Below are 16,849 nucleotides of genomic sequence, written 5' to 3'. Positions count from 1 at the left end.
CAGGCAGAGGCAGAGGGAGAAGCAGGCTCCCTGATGAGCAAGGAGCCCGATGTGGGACTCGATCCCAGGACGCTGGGATCATGACCTGAGCCGAAGGCAGCTGCTTAACCAACTGAGCCACCCAGGCGTCCCTTCAACATCCTTTTAAAAACATCTACTCTCCTACATGAAATATACATAAAAATTTTTCTCTCTCTTTTTTTTTAAAGATTTTATTTATTTGACAGAGAGAGATCACAAGTAGAGAGAGAGAGAGAGAGAGAGAGAGAGAGGAGGAAGCAGGCCCCCCGCCTAGCAGAGAGCCCGATGTGGGACTCGATCCCAGGACCCTGAAACCATGATCCGAGCCGAAGGCAGAGGCTTAACCCACTGAGGCACCCAGGCAGCCCCGTAAAATGTTTTAAGAGTTTAATTTTCGTCTGTGCTACACAAAGATAATAGTTTTTGTAGCCTAGTACCATACAAAAGAAAATGTTATGTAAGAAGGTGACAACATTTGTATAGTATGACTGTGTACAGTGCTTCCATGCACATGAGCAGTGGCCTGCTGAAGCCAGCTTATGTTCATTTAGTGACACCGCGTTGAGAGCTTGAAATCCACCCTGATGAGAGTATTTACACCACAGAAAGGAAATGCTACAAAATGGGGAACTCTGTGCCCTAGAGAGCCAGTTGCAAAACATTTACTAGCATATCACTGCATTAATCCCATTTTCAGATTAGATACAAAAACCAAAACCTCTAAATGTTGAAGAGTAGAAAACTTACTCAACCACTTAAGTGGTAGCTAGATAAACATAGTCCTTCTACCTGAAAATACTCTTTGTCCCTAAGGATCCCTGTACCCCCACATGCATTCTCCTTCCCTACACCAACAGAGAGGCCTGGAGTATTTTGGGACAGTTTCTACAAAATCCATCATGGGCATTTATTTAATAAGATTTGCAACTCTTATTAATATTAGACTGTCAGGGAAAAACAATTTTCCATGTACTGATATTTTAATGATTAAGATTTTATTCTGCCAAGATAGTATTTTCTGAAAGCCTTTTCTTTTTGGCCTTTTAAAAATCGTGGTATTGGCCAGCCATTAAATTCAATGAAAATTTCTTTGGCAGAGGCTGAGACTTTGAGTAAAGCGATCAAGTACACTAAGAAGAGTTTAGTCAGTGCAACACCATTTGACCGGTAGGCTCACAAGGCCACAGTGTGAGTGGGGAAGTATGCTGTATTGCACACACAGGTGTCTGTGCGTTTTCATGGAGCGTGGGAATAGTGAAGTCTGGTAGCAGTATGCTAGGAAGTGAATTTCCTCCTGAACACTTGAAGGCACAAGCATCTTTCAGTTTCTGAGTTCATCCTTGTTGGCACTCTGCTTATACCACAGGCCAAAGGAGGGCTTAGTCTTCTTCAGGCTTCGATTGCCTTTCATTTTTACCTCCTCTGGACCAAAAGCTGTCGTCTTTGTTATTATATTTCCTCTTCTGTTGCATCTCCACATTTTTCCTATGTAATACTTCAGGATCCAGGAGGAGCACAGTATTTTCATAAATGACTGCCCTATGCTGAGAATGAAAGATCATACCATATATATTTTAAACTCTGCTCTCCTTCATATATTTAATTATCATGCTCACTTTTTAACTGAAATTCAATTAGCCAACATATAGCAGATCCTTAGTTTTTGGTATAGTGTTCAATGATTCATCAGTTGTGTATAACACCCAGTGCCCATTACATCACGTGCCTTCCTTAATGCCCATCACCCAGTTACCCCCATCCCCCCACCTACCTCCTCCACAGCAACCCTCAGTTTGTTCCTGGAGTCAAGAGTCAGTCTCTCATGGTTTGGCTCCCTCTCTGTTTTCTTCCCATTCAGTTTTCCCTCCCTTCCTTTATGATCCTCTGCATTGTTTCTTATATTCCACTTAGGAATCATGCTCACTTTTAAGTACAATACTGTAGAATTTTATATATATATATATCACACACTAATACTATATAATACTATATAGTACTATATAATACTATACTATATAACACTATATATACTATATAGTACTATATAATACTATACTATATAATACTATATATACTATATAGTACTATATAATACTATACTATATAATACTATATATATACTATATAATACTTCTCAACTGTCCTGATCTTACTTCACCGCATATTTTTTCTCTCCAAATGAACTATTCTATATTTGTTCCTAACAAATCTCATCCAATTCTTTCTGTCTCAATTCTCTTAACTAGTCACACACATTTAAAAATCTGCCTCCCCAGAATGTTTACTCAAATAGTTTGGTGATGTTGGCAGATTTCATGAGTGTAATTAATTATGTATCTTTTTTTCTAAGTCACCACCAAAATTTTAAAAACTGAGGGCCAATTCTTGCGTAACACCATCCTAAGTGCACATGATCTAACCCGCAGATGGCAAAGGCCACCTTTTCGAGACCTCCTGCTACTCCATCGTTAGTATGCCAGTGTGATTATACAGTGAGGATGCAATACGGAACTAAGTAATAAGGCTGAAAAGTAAATCAAGACTTAGTAAATATAAGGGCTCCCTATGGAGATGAAGGACCTAGAGCTGGGCACATTTTTGTTTTGTTTTGTTTTTAAAAATATTTTTATTTTATTTTTAATTTAAATTCAATTAATTAACATATATTATTTGTTTCAGCGGTACAGGTCTGTGATTTATCAATCTTATATAATACCCAGTGCTCATTACAATACATGCCCTCCCCAGTGTCTATCACCCACTTAACCCATCCCTCCACCCCTCTCCCCTTCAGCAACCCTCAGTTTGTTTCCTAAGATTAAGAGTCCCTTATGGTTTGTCTCCCTCTCTGGTTTCGTCTTGTTTCATTTTTCCCTCTCTTCCCCTATGATCCTCTGCCTTGTTTCCTAAATTCCACGTATCAGTGAGGTCATGTAATTGTCTTTCTCTGATTGACTTGTTTTGCTTAGCATAATACCCTCTAATTCCATCCATGTTGTTGCAAATGGCAAGACTTCATTTTTTTATGGCTGCATAATATTCTGTTGTGTATATATATACACCACATCTTCTTTATCCATTCATCTGTTGATGGACATCAAACTATAGACATTGTGGACATTGCTGCTATGAACATTGGGGTGCAGGTGTCCCTTTGGATCACTACATTTGTATCTTTAGGGTAAATACCCAGTAGTGCAATTGCTGGGTTGTAGGGTAGCTCTATTTTCAACTTTTTGAGGAACCTCCATGCTGTTTTCCAGAGTGGCTGCACCAGCTTGCATTCCCACCAACAGGATAGTAAGGTTCTCCTGTCTCCACATCCTCGCCACCGTCTGTCGTTTCCTGACTTGTTAATTTTAGCCATTCTGACTGGTGTGAGGTGGTATCTCATTGTGGTTTTGATTTGTATTTCCCTGAGGTTGAGTGATATGGAGCACTTCTTCATGTGTCTGTTGGCCATCTGGACGTCTTCTTTGCAAAATGTCTGTTCCTATCTTCTGCCCACTTCTTGATTGGATTATTTATTCTTTGGGTTTTCAGTTTGATAATTCTTTATAGATTTTGGATACTAGGAGCCAGACACATTTTTATATTTTAATTTTCTCTGACACTTTAGAAATTGTTTGCTGATGAGTCTTGGTATATAATAAAACTTGTATAATGATATTTGACTTTTTCCCCAAGATTTCTAAAGATTCATTTTAAGATTTCATTTATTTATTTGAGAGAGGGAGAGAGAAAGAGAGCACAAGCAGGAGGAGAGGGAGAGGAAGAGGGAGAAACAGACTTCCCACTGAGCAGGGAGCCCACCGATATGGAGCTCCCTCCCAGGACTCTGGGACCATGACCTGAGCTGAAGGCGCAGATACCTGATTGACTGAGCTACCCGGGTGCTCCAAAACTTCTAAAGATTTAGAAGTGAATTTGTCAGTCCTAACCCAGTTCAGTTATTTTTGACTCCTGGTTACTTACATAATTCTCATTTGCAAAATAGGGACTGTAGCCTCTCTGTCACAGGTTGTTGCAAACTTCAGTGAGAGGACCTATGGAGCGTGTTTAGTACAGTGCATAGTACATGATAAGCACCAAATAAGTGGATGTTGTTACTATTCATGCTAAAGCAGCTACTATTTTTGAGCACTTCTAATGGGCCAGATGCTACAAGGCTGTTACATTACGATTCCTGTGGTAATTAAACTTCTTTGTTCAGCACCTAACTGAACTAGATGCTTCCGTGAAATGTTTTCTTGCTGACGACTGCTTCTGATTTCAGTTTGGGACCCACCCTGGAACCTGAGGAAGTAGTAGACAGGCTGATGAATGGGATCCTGACTGAGCAGAAAATGATTTTTATTCCATCTTCTATAAGATTTTTAACAGTGGTGGAAAAGTAAGTGACATTTACATTTATCAGCGTTAGAAGATTTATGTATTACATGTTTTTATTTAGATTTAAACCAGACATGTGATAAAGTACAATTAAATGGAATTAAGTTTTTTAAAAAAAAAGGTAAGTTTCAACGTCTATCAGTTGTTTTTTCTTAAAGATTTTTATTTGTCAAAGAGAGAAAGAGAGAGAGAGAGCACAAGCAGGGGGAGCAGCAAGAGAAATAGCAGAAGGAGAAATAGACTCCCCTCTGACCAGAGAACCTGGTGTGGGACTCAGTACCAGGACCCTGGGATCATGACCTGAGCCAAAGGCAGACGCTTAACCAGCTGGGCCACCCGGGCATCCCAATCCACATCAGTTTCTAAAACCATGTTTGTTAATCCTTGAAGCAGCGTTTGAATAGCAGTTGAGTAAATGAACTCAATAATTTCCACAAGTTTTTAAGTGTTCTTTCTAGAGAACGAAAGGTGTATATTTCTGAAAGTCTTGTCTCTTGGATGAATGACTATAGAGAAGTATAGTTTTTAAGCATTATTACATAATGGAATCCTAGAACAACAATATTGGAAGAGACCATAGTTAGGTTTTAGGTATTCATCTAAATACACAACGATAATCATCAAGCTCCTATTTTGTGCAAAGTCACACTGAGGGATAGGAATTGTTAAATACACTTTTATAATTTTAAAGATCCTTGAGCCTTACTACTTGCATGGACCAGTGGCATCAGCATCACCTGGGGGTTTGTTAGAAAAACAGAATCTCTGGATATCCTGAGTCAGAGTTTGCATTCCTGTAGGATCCACAGCTGATTTGAATGCATATTCAAATTCGAGAAGCATTTCTTTAGGGCAGTAGTGCTCAGCTTTGGTCATGTTGGAATTCGCTTCGGAGTTTTCAAAATATTAAGGCCTGGGACCTGCTCCCCACTACTGATGTAATTGGCCTGGAGTGTGGGCTGGTCTCTGAGAGATACAACTTTCCAAGTGATTCTCATGTACAGCCAAGATTGGAACCCACTGGCTTAACTACCTTCCTGATAACACATTGCCTTGTTACATGGGAACACTGTGTGGCACCTAGGCTGGTGCAGGTCGTGAGAGGAATGTGAAGAGGTGACTTAGGTTAGAAGAGGGAAGGAAGGAGAGAAGGAAGCCAGCCAGCCAGCCAGCCTCTTGTTCTCTGTTACTACAGTTGGGCTTCTGCAACATGGTGGGATATCAGGATCGCTTGGGAAAATAATTTTTTTTTGAAGATTTTATTTATTTATTTAAGAGAAAGTGAGAGAGATAGCGGGAGAGAGCACAGGCAGGGAGGAGAGGGAGAAGCAGGTTCCACGTGAGCAGGGAGCTCGACATGGGGCTCGATCTCAGGACCCTGAGATCATGACCTGAGCCAAAGGTAGAAACTTAACTGACTGAGCCACCCAGGCACCCTGGGAAGATAATTTTTAAAAATAGATGCTTTGGATCTCACCTCTAAAGGATTTAATATAGGATATTTTGGTTGGGACCCAGACATCTGTATTTTAACAGGCAACTGTCACAGGCAGTTGGTTCAAGATTGTACTTTGAGAATGACTTAACCTAGAAACTGAAGAAATTTCAAGAGCTCAAAAGCATACATGACACATGTCAGGCTTTTTAGCCCCTATTGTAAGGAGCTATAGTTGTACATCCCTTAGAAGTTTAGGTGGTAAAACTCAAGGATCTCCTGGGAATAACCAGGTTAAAACCTGTGATGTATTTAGCATTATTTTTGTTAAATTTCATAAGCACTCAGTGACTACAGTCCCTTAGAATGTAAGTCTATGAGGGAAGGAAGTTCACCTGTTTTCATCACTGTGTGTAACCCCTATACTTTGAAGAGTTGATGGACATATGGGGGGGCACCAAAATGTTTGTTGATTTAATAAATTAATTCTATTTCCTAGACCATTAGTGTAGAGACTCAAATTTTGTGCTTTGGAGTTAGAGGAAGCTGTGTTTGCGACTTGCTCACCACATGAACACAAAATGAGTTGTTTAACTTCCTTTTTTTTTTTTGTTTCAATGTATATCAATATTTATTTATTTATTTATTTATTTTTACATTTTTAAATTTTATTTTTTTATAAACATATATTTTTATCCCCAGGGGTACAGGTCTGTGAATCGCCAGGTTTACACACTTCACAGCACTCACCATAGCACATACCCTCCCCAATATCCATAACCCCACCCCCCCCTCCCTCCTTTTTTTTTTTTTAAGGTTTTATTTATTTGTCAGAGAGAGAGTGTGTGTACACAGGCATGAGTGGGGGAGGGGCAGAGGAAGAAGCAGGCTCCATGCTGAGCAAAGAGCTCAATGTGGGACTCAGTCCCAGGATTATGACCTGGGATTATGACCTCAGCCAAAGGCAGAATCTTAACCAAGCGAGCCACCCAGGCATCCCAAATTGTTTAACTTCTTTGAAGCTCATCGTCTTCATCTGCCACATAGTAAGACATTAGAGGATCATGAGAAATAAATAAAATGATGCATTTAAAGTATTTAGTATATTATAAATACTCAGTAAATGTTACATACAGCTATTATTATTATAATTAACACTGTTATTAGCATTGCCCTGATTTTTCTCTGACTGAATCAAACTTTGGTGCTCAGTTGCCAGGCCTTTTTTAATGCCATCTGGTCAGATGTCTGTATATTCAGCTGACCCTGTACAGCATGGCTTTGAAATGCAGGGGTCCAGAGATGGATTTTTTTTTTTATACAGCACAGTATTGTAAATGTATTTTCTCTTCCTTATGGTTTTCTTAGTAACATTTTCTTTAGTTTACTTTATAGTAAGAATATAGTATGGGGAAGGGGAAAGACAATATAGTGTATAATACATATAACATGTAAACGTGTTATTAACTGTTTAGCTTCTCAATAAGGCTTCCTTCTGGTCAACAGTAGGCTTTCAGTAAAGTTTTTGGAGCATCAAAAGACACATGTGTGTTGTGCAAGGTCAACTATAGTTATGGCGACTTACATGTTCTGTTTAGATTCTCTCAGTCTTACTGGAATGTGATGAATTCCTCAATATTCTTAAGTACCGGCATATCTCATTCTATTGCCCTCCATCTCACTGTACTCTCAGATACTGTGTTTTTTACAAACCAAAGGTTCGTGGTAACCCTGTATCAAGCAACTCTACCATTTTTCCAACACCATTTGCTGACTTCCTGTCTCTGTCACATTTTGATAACTCCTGAACTATTTCACACGTTTTCATGACTATATTTAGAGTGATCTGTAATCGGTGATTACAGGTCACTGAAAGCTCAGATGATGGTTAGCATGCTTTAGCAATAAAGTATTTCTTAATTAAGGTCTATAGACTTTTTTAGACATAATGCTATTGCACACTTAATAGACTATACTATAGTGTAAACATAATTTTTATATGTACTGGGAAACCAAAAAATTCATTTGACCTGCTTTATTGTGATATTTGCTTTATTGCAGTAGTTTGGCCCCAAACCTGCAGTATAGGGTGGAAGGGAAAAAAAAATTAGACCTACTATGTGTCCGTCATGTACAAAATAAAATGTTTAAAGCATTTTATATTAACACATTGATTCTTCACAAGAACATGTAGAGCAGGCGTTAATTTTTCCATTTTCCCATGGGGAATTTAAACTCACAAGTTAAATAACTTGTTCAGCATTATGCTCAAAACCAAGTGCTTTATCTGCATTTTCATTTAGTAGTTCTCCCTCAGTCTCTCAGTGGAACGTTTTAATAATATTTTGAATTATAAAGTATAAAATTAGTTCTGTTCTCACTTCCTTTACAACGTCATGTTTCTTATTTTAAAAGACTTTAGCCTCTCAACTCCTCAGTTCTAGGCACCTCCTCTCTCAGATCTTCTGAGAAACACAGGCATGTATCTGTTTCAAAAATTAAGTATTTCAAGTCACTCCTACCCTAAAGGAGTTGAAGCCTCCTTCCTTTTCTTTTTGAAAAAGAAATGGATTTAGGGATGCCTGGGTGGTTCAGTCAGTTAAGCCACTGCCTTCAGCTCAGGTCATGATCCCAGGGTCATAGGATCGAGTCCCACATCAGGCACCTTGCTCAGGCAGAGCCTGCTTCTCTCTCTGCCTCTGCCTGCCACTCTGCCTGCTTGTGCTCTCTCTCTCTCTCTTTCTGACAAATAGATAGATAAATAAAATCTTTAAAAAAAAAAAAAGAAATAGATTTAATTGGAAAGATCATAGAGGAGTGACTCAGAGTTAAAGCTCCTAATCTTAAAACTAATCTTGTTTAATATAATACATGGTAAAGGATACACCCAAACTATAGATTACAGATATGGTTGAGAAACTACTGATAACAGACCCTGCTATGAATGTGGTAATGTCTTCCTTCTCAGTCTTATGTTAGCTATCATGCAGCACTTAAATCTGTGAGAAAATAGTAGTTAAGGGGAGTAAGAGACAAATCATGCCTTCGGTGTTTAGACAAGGCTTATAGGAGTCCTCGTCTGAGGCTCTCCAGAGACCATAGGATGGAAAGCTCCATCCTACAGGCATTTCCATAGTGGATAGATGAGAAAACAGCACTATAATGGGGAGACTTTACAAATACCCATTGTTAAGTGGGGACTAGGGCAATAAGACTGAAGTCTGGGGTTTTTTTAAGAAATATCCAGAAAACTTCCTTATTCTTAAAGAGAGAAAGAGAGAAAAAAGAAAGAGAAAAGAAGAAAGAAAGAACAACAAATAGTTTCCTTTTTTTTTTTTTTTTTGACAGAGAGGAAGATCACAAGTAGGCAGAGAGGCAGGCAGTGGCGGGGGAGGGGAGGAAGCAGACGGTTGGGGGGCGGCAGGCTCCCTGCTGAGCAGAGAGCCCAATACAGGGCTCTATCCTAGGACCCTGAGATCATGACCTGAGCTGAAGGCAGAGGCTTAACCCACTGAGCCACCCAGGCGCCCCAAAATAGTTTCCATCTTGTATGTGCCTATTCCTCCTTCCTCTGTTTGTGTGTGATTATATTCCAGTATCTGATTTATACATTACATGTAGCTGCTTCATACATAGAATGTAACTAAAGCTCTTTTTCTCATACAAAAAAAATGATGATACATGATAAATGTAAGTATTTTAAAAGAAGAGATATTTTACAAATGCACTTAATGTTAATTTCCTAATTATTTTCATGTACCTTTTTTCTTCTTTTTTTAGGATCCTTCCGGAGCGTTTCCTGGCATTTTTAAAACGAAAGATCAATATTAGGTTTGATGCAGTTATTGGATATAAAACTAAAGGACAATAAGTCCTACACTGACTACATTCCACATTTAGTTGATGTAAATACGTATCTTCAAAAATACCAGCTTTCCAAAACATCATTATATTTAAGTAGCATAACTTAAATTCTTCTTCATACATTAGCTATAAATAAATAGAACTGATTTACTAGGGTTAAGTTGATTTCATCTAATACTAATCAGAACTTAAACGAATGCTTAGACTTCTGCTTTTCCTAATTAACTTTTCTTCTTCAGTATCATCTTTTGAGGCCCTGTAGGTCCTCATTTATTATCACTTGTCCTTAAGGTGAAAGCTAATTTCATATAATACAAAGAGGGGAGTATCTTAGGAATTGACCTTATAGAAAATGGAGAAAAGGAACAAAAATAATTTTATAATTTCTAAGATTTCGTGCCTTGTGAAGTCTTTGCAAAATTTGTACTATAAATGTTTAAGATATATTTTTATTTCTATTGCACTTAAATTTTATATAATTCACATGTTTCCTTTTCTAGTCTCCATAAAAACAAAAACTTCAGGCTCTCTAAATGCAATGAAGGACTGTATCTGCTGGCATTTCACAATGAGTTTCATGTGATGTAAGAAATGTCACTGAAACATTTCATCTTACACATTACCACTCTGTTTCCTGAAAGCTGCCTCACATTCCAAAGCCAAACATTTCAGCTCAAGGAAACTAGAGATCCACACGTGTTGCAGGTATAAAAGCATCACTGGCAGAGAATTAGGAGAATGTACCCACGGTGGCAACAATAAACAGATTTAAACTTTTGTCTCCATCTTTTCATCTTGAACAGAACTTTCCCTAACCTTCAAATGAAAGGAAAATGGATTATGTAATCAAAGGTCTTTTTTTTTTTTATACCCAGAAATTTCTCGGATATGAGTGATGCTCAGTGTGATGAGAATTTAAGATCCAATCTATAAATGGAAAAACTAAGCAGGCTTGTTGGATTTCTGTTGAAGAGAAATATTTCCAAGATGGTATTAGACACATACACAAATGAGAGAACTTTGGTCCTTGTGTCAGAAGGTCCATACTCAGAAAGCATATAAATCAGAATACTCACCCTTGTGAAATGGACTAAATGGGTCACATTAGGTACACAAACTTCAGGGTAAAAGATCATAATTTTGTTTCTACACAGAAACATATTTATTTAATATTTAATACTTATTGATTTACCTCCAGGAATTCTGTGTAGCAGGTAAAGTTGAAGGCATTGTTGAAATTCCTGTAGGGAGCAGGAGCCCAGAAGAACCTTACAGGTTGGAGCCCCAGCTCTGCCGACAGCTTAATGAATACTATACAGGGTTCCGGGATTTTGTTCTCTGCTGTCAGCATGAAGGTCTCTTCATGAGACTCAACATGAGACTCTAGGTCTCAAAACTTGTAACATATATTTTAAGTCTCAACACTTGACTTAGTCAACAAATTAAGTCATCTCATCAGTGCCACTGCGGATTAGAAGGATCGTAGGATAATCTGCTTAAGGAGGTTATACTGGAGATTCTATAATGAGAGAATTTCACAGCAGGTATTCCTACAATACATTTCTCCTACCTATTGGCTTCCTTCTTCTGATAGAGAGAATCCAAATACAGTTGCTGTCAGACTACATTCTACATTCAGTGGGTATCTGAGCCAGGAATACCTGCCTCCAAAAACGTTGCTACATTTCTTTCTTTCTTTTTAATATTTTATTTATTTGACAAAGAGAGATGCAACGAGAGGGGGAATACAAGCAGGGGGAAGGGGAGACGGAGAGGGAGAGGGAGAAGCAGGCTCCCCACTGAGCAAAGAGCCTGATGTGGGGCTCGATCCCAGGACCCTGGGATCACGACCCGAACCGAAGGCAGATGCTTAATGACTGAGCCACCCAGGTGCCCCAACACTGTTATATTTAAATAACATAATTTGAGATTCTTCTCCACCCATGAGTTGTACTGTGGGAGCACTCTGTTAGAGAATTTGTGAATAACCCCAGAATTCATAGATTTGCCTCAACCCTGTCCTATTAGCAGAGACTCACAGTAGAGGGCGGAGAGTCTCTTACAGTCAGCTTAGAAGTCATCTGAAATAATATCATGTTTGTTCTTTTCATTACGTGATTCCTGTCCAGCTTGCCAAGCAGAACAATGAAGGAAGCGAGGAGAACATCTTCAGCAAACACTTCAGGAAGATAACTAAGGCCCCAAATATACAGATAACTTTCCTCTTCTCACAGTAAACATGTTCAGCTCTTGTCCCCACACTTTGGTGGGGTCTGGCATTAACCATGACTATAAGTAAGTACTATTTGGATAGGATGTTGACAGAGTGGGACTTGGTCCCTTTTAGGAACGTTAGCCACATGCTAGCACAGTTTGCCATTTAATTCTCCAGCAGTTCTGTGTAGCAGGCGATGTTGAAGGCACTGTTGAAGTTCCCGCAGGGAGATTCTTCCCTAGAAAATCTTAGAGGCTGGAGCCCCAGCTCTGCTGAGAGGTTAATGAATGCTGTAGAGGTTCCGGGCTTTTATTCTCTGCCCTGTTTCCAAAAAAAAAAAAAAAAGTTTGCTCTGATTCACTAACATTGGGCAATTACTGCTGTGACTCTAGGTCTGAAAACTTTTAACTGTTATTCAAGTGAATGAATTCTAACTCTGAACCCACTTCTCCACAATTTAGTGGAAAATTCTTCTCAGCCATCCATAGGGCTACCTCTGAGAGTCACACCAAAATCAAAGAGGCTTACAATGTCTTGGGGTAAACAGGAAAGACTTCTCTAATTGTCAACTCATGGTATTCTGTGATACTAAACTAAGACCTTGAGGTCAGATGGCTTTCTTTTTTGTGGGGTAGGGAAATTCTGACTGTTGGCAAGGAACCAGCCCTCGCTGGACACACCATAAAGCCTTCCTGAGCCCTTGCTATCACCCTGGGAGCCTCGCCATGGGATGACTAGGACTCACTGGCCTTCCCCAGCCCCTTAGAGAATACTCCCAGGCTTGCCTTTAAACACACTCTTCCCATTCCCTGTCCCTGTGCCACCGATCTTCCCTTGCCAGATCCCTGCTTTTTAATGGAAATGAGGATTAGAAAGAGTGAGGAATCAGGTCTAGGCAAAGGGTTAAAACTGACTCTTAGTAGGTTCTCAACACCAGCTTGGCTAGTGTGTGAATAACTCATAAGAGTTTTGCTGTGGGGAAGGGGGCAATTGTGAAGAGCTTCCTCTCCCAGGCTGGGTGATAGATTGACTCCCTTGAAGAATTCTGTGTGGTAGACATCGTTCTTCCCATTTTATAGCCCAAAGAGATCCAACAAATTTAACCTAAAATCACACAGCTACTGAGGTCAAGATGAGGCACTGGGTGTGGTGCATGAACGATGAATTTTGGAACACTGAAAAGAAAATTATATAAATGAGGGGGCGCCTGGGTGGCTCAGTGGGTGAAGCCTCTGCCTTCGGCTCAGGTCATGATCTCAGGGTCCTGGGATCGAGCCCCGCATCGGGCTCTCTGCTTAGCAGGGAGCCTGCTTCCTCCTCTCTCTGCCTGCTTCTCTGCCTACTTGTGATCTCTGTCTGTCACATAAATAAATAAAATCTTTTTTTTAAAATTATATAAATGAAAGAAAAATGAACGCAAGTTTGCTGATCTCACTATTCCAGCGTCAGGGGAATTCTTGGAGAGTTGAACTATCACCCTAAACACTCCCTTACTTCCTTTTACCCAAGCTTTTCTTGGTATTCAAACAATATTCCAATATTAGCCAATGATAATCTCTGATTGAAGCTCGTTCATCTAGGAATTATTTTAAAGTGGAACAAAATGTTACATGCAGATACCCAAGTATTCTACCTGAAAAAAGTCTAGCCTGGACTGGCCCAATATCACAACAGTCTAAAGTTTCCTGAAATTAAAATGCTGAGCCTGAAAATACTGGGATAGTCTTGATCTGCCGTGGACATCACACCCTTCCCCAAAATACATACGAATTCCCACTTGACCATAGATCCAAACTGACCACTCAAGTTATTTTATTTTTTCTCTTTCATTTCTTTTTTTTTTTAATTGGTATAGGGATGACTAGACAATCTAGGGATAGAGAGAGATGTGCCTTTTACTTTCATAGTCTTCCCTATAATTACAAGTGGCCTGGTATGGCCAAAAGAGCACTGGGCACTCTAATTCAAGCTAGCCATGCTGGAACCTCCATTTCCTCATCTGTAAAAGGACTGAATTAGACTGTATGATCTCCTCCACTATCTCCAGTTCCAGTTACATAAATGTCTTATAAACAATACACGCAAAATCTAGCATCTTCTCTAGACCCTCCGTGTTCCCTGACAGAGACTACCAAGTGTCCAAGCTAAAAACCTAGAATTACACCTGCCTCCTCCCCCCGGCTCACCTTCATCCTTCACCTCACCCAAATCCTCTAACCTCTGGCACATAACATTCAATATTGTCATCATTCCCACATTTCCAGCCTGAATCTCTCCTCTGAATGCCGCACACATAAGCAATCACCTTCTTGATGTCTCCGCAGGTATGACCAACAGACCTTTCACTCAATGATTTCTGAAACTGCGTGGGTGTCCCAAACCTATTCCAAAACTGATGGTGTCCCAAACCTATTCCAAACCCCATTATTCCAATTGCTCAGGCCAAAAAACTTAGTGTCACCCTTGACTCCTTCCCCATTCATTATAAAAGCAGTTCTGTTTGCCCTACCTTGAGAATATGTCCAGAATTCTATCACCTCTTATTACCCACCCCCTGCCGCCATCACCTCCTGTTCCCCCCAGCACAGCAGCCCAAATAATTCATTAAAAAACACAAAAATTGTTAAAATAGGCTGTATGCCCAGTGTGGAGCCCAATGTGGAGCTTGAACTCAAGACCCTGAGATTAAGACCTGAGCTGAGATCAGGAGTTGGACACTTAACTGACTGAGCCACCTAGGCACCCCCAGAATGAGTCTTTAAAATATGAGATCATGTCATGCTTCAGCTCAAAATCCCCCATTAGCTTCTCACCTAAAACTTAAAGCTAAAGTCCTTACCATGAATTAGAAGGCCTTATGTAATCCAGTCTTCTTACCCAACCTTACTACCTGCCTTAGAGTTCTTCAGAGAAACAGAACCAGTAGGAGATTTCATATACATACCTACATACATACATAAAAGGAGGGATAATATTTCAAGGAATTGAAGAATTGGCTCACATTATTGAGGGAGGCTAGCAACTCTGAAACCTGTAGGAGGCTGGCAGGCTAGAAACTCTTGGGCAAAAGTTGATGCTACAGTCTTAAGGCAGAATTTCTTCCGACTCAGGGTGTCTGAGTCAGTTCAGGCTGTTACAGCACAATACCAAAGACCAGGTGGATTTTAAGCAACTCAAATTTTCCTCCCAGTTCTAAAGGCTGGGAGTTCCAAAATCAAGCCACCAGGACTTAACATCTGGGGAAAGCCTGCCTCCTGATTCACAGCCAACCAGCCTGTCTTCTTGCTGTGTCCTCACATGGCAGAAGGGACAAGGGAGCTGTCTGGGATCTCTCTAACCCCATTCATGAGGGCTCCATCCTTTTGAACTAATCATCTCCGCATACCATTACTTTGAGGATTAAGTTTCAATATACAAACATTCAGTCTACAGCACAGACTCCTCCCAGTCCTTGGATGTTCCATGATCTCTCACCTCCCAGTGACTCTACACGTGGTTTCCTGTATCTGGAACATCCTTCCCCATGTGGCCAACCCCTACCCCCCCCCCCCGTTAGGTCCCATTTAAGACTCAGCTCCTACCCTCCCCCCATCCTCAGGTCTGGTGATGCTCACAGATCACCTTACATTTAGGACCTTCATAGCCCTTTGCACCAGGTGGAGAGTAAAGAGGCAAGAGATTTCTCTCCTCCTAAGGAAATGGGGAGCCAGAAAACAGAGGTGATCACTGTGTAATGCTTTGACGGTATGATATGAAAGATGGGATAGCAAACAGGAGTGGGGAGGAAAAACCTTTTGCATAGAATATTTTTACAATGGTAGAGAACAGAAAGTAGTTTAAAGCCAAAGAGACAAGTCCTGTAGGTAGGAAGAAGTTGGAATTGATAGGGAAAGAATAATCAGAGGAACAAGGAAAGAAATATTGAGACGTACACTCTAGAGATCAAGACCCTCTCTTTGCTACCATAAGGAAAGAAGTTGGATTGATATGCAGAGGTGAAGCAAGGGGTTTCATAAATTAAAAATACACTGAGAATGGCCATGGTCGCCAAACTGTGGAAAGAACCAAGATGCCCTTCAATGGACGAATGGATAAGGAAGATGTGGTCCATATACACTATGGAGTATTATGCCTCCATCAGAAAGGATGAATACCCAACCTTTGTAGCAACATGGACGGGACTGGCAGAGATTATGCTGAGTGAAATAAGTCAAGCAGAGAGAGTCAATTATCATATGGTTTCACTTATTTGTGGAGCATAACAACACAGAGGACATGGGGAGATGGAGAGGAGAAAGGAGTTGAGGGAAATTGGAAGGGGAGGTGAACCATGAGAGACTATGGACTCTGAAAAACAATCTGAGGATTTTGAAGGGGCGGGGGTGGGAAGTTGGGGGAGCCAGGTGGTGGGTATTAAGGAGGGCACGTATTGCATGGAGCACTGGGTGTGGTGCAGAAACAATGAATTCTGTTACACTGAAAAGAAATAAAAAACAAAACAAAACAAAAATACTCTGGGGCTGAACATGGAGCTTGTTTGGATAGAAACTAGGCTCCAGGACACCTGGGGGGGCTCAGTCGGTTAAGCATCTGCCTTCAGCTCAGGTCATGAACCCAGGATCCTGGGATAGAGCCTAGTCAGGCTCCCTGCTCAGTGGGGAGTTTGCTGTTCTCTGTCCCTCTGCCCCTCGCCACTGCTTGTGCACTCGCTCTCTCTCAAATAAATAAATAAAATCTTAAAAAAAAAAAAAGACAAACTAGGTTTAGGAGCCTCAAGAAATTTATAAGACATTTAAGATTACCTAATACTGCTTTATCAGTTTGGCAATATGCAGAACCTTTGACGATGTACTAATGAGCTCTCCAGAAAGGAGGGAAGAAGTATTTATTTGAAGAGATTTTTTTAAAACATTATTTTAATT

The 16,849-nt window shown here is 40.2% G+C and overlaps 1 protein-coding gene across 1 annotated transcript in view; it reads left to right on the top strand.

The window, feature by feature from the left end:
- HSD17B11 (hydroxysteroid 17-beta dehydrogenase 11) overlaps positions 1 to 10,489 on the top strand; it is a 36,097-nt gene extending 25,608 nt beyond the window's left edge. Inside the window, exons 6-7 of the mRNA XM_047717935.1 lie at positions 4,298 to 4,414; positions 9,629 to 10,489. Coding sequence (XP_047573891.1) covers positions 4,298 to 4,414; positions 9,629 to 9,719 — 208 coding nt within the window. The 3' untranslated portion in view covers positions 9,720 to 10,489. The remainder of the gene's footprint in view (positions 1 to 4,297; positions 4,415 to 9,628) is intronic.
- The last annotated feature ends 6,360 nt before the right edge of the window (positions 10,490 to 16,849 follow it).

This window comes from Lutra lutra, chromosome 2 (genome assembly GCF_902655055.1).
Source record: "Lutra lutra chromosome 2, mLutLut1.2, whole genome shotgun sequence".
Taxonomy (NCBI): Eukaryota; Metazoa; Chordata; class Mammalia; order Carnivora; family Mustelidae; genus Lutra; species Lutra lutra.
The sequence above is the reverse complement of the archived record's forward strand: the minus strand, read 5'-3'. Positions and strand labels throughout refer to the sequence as shown.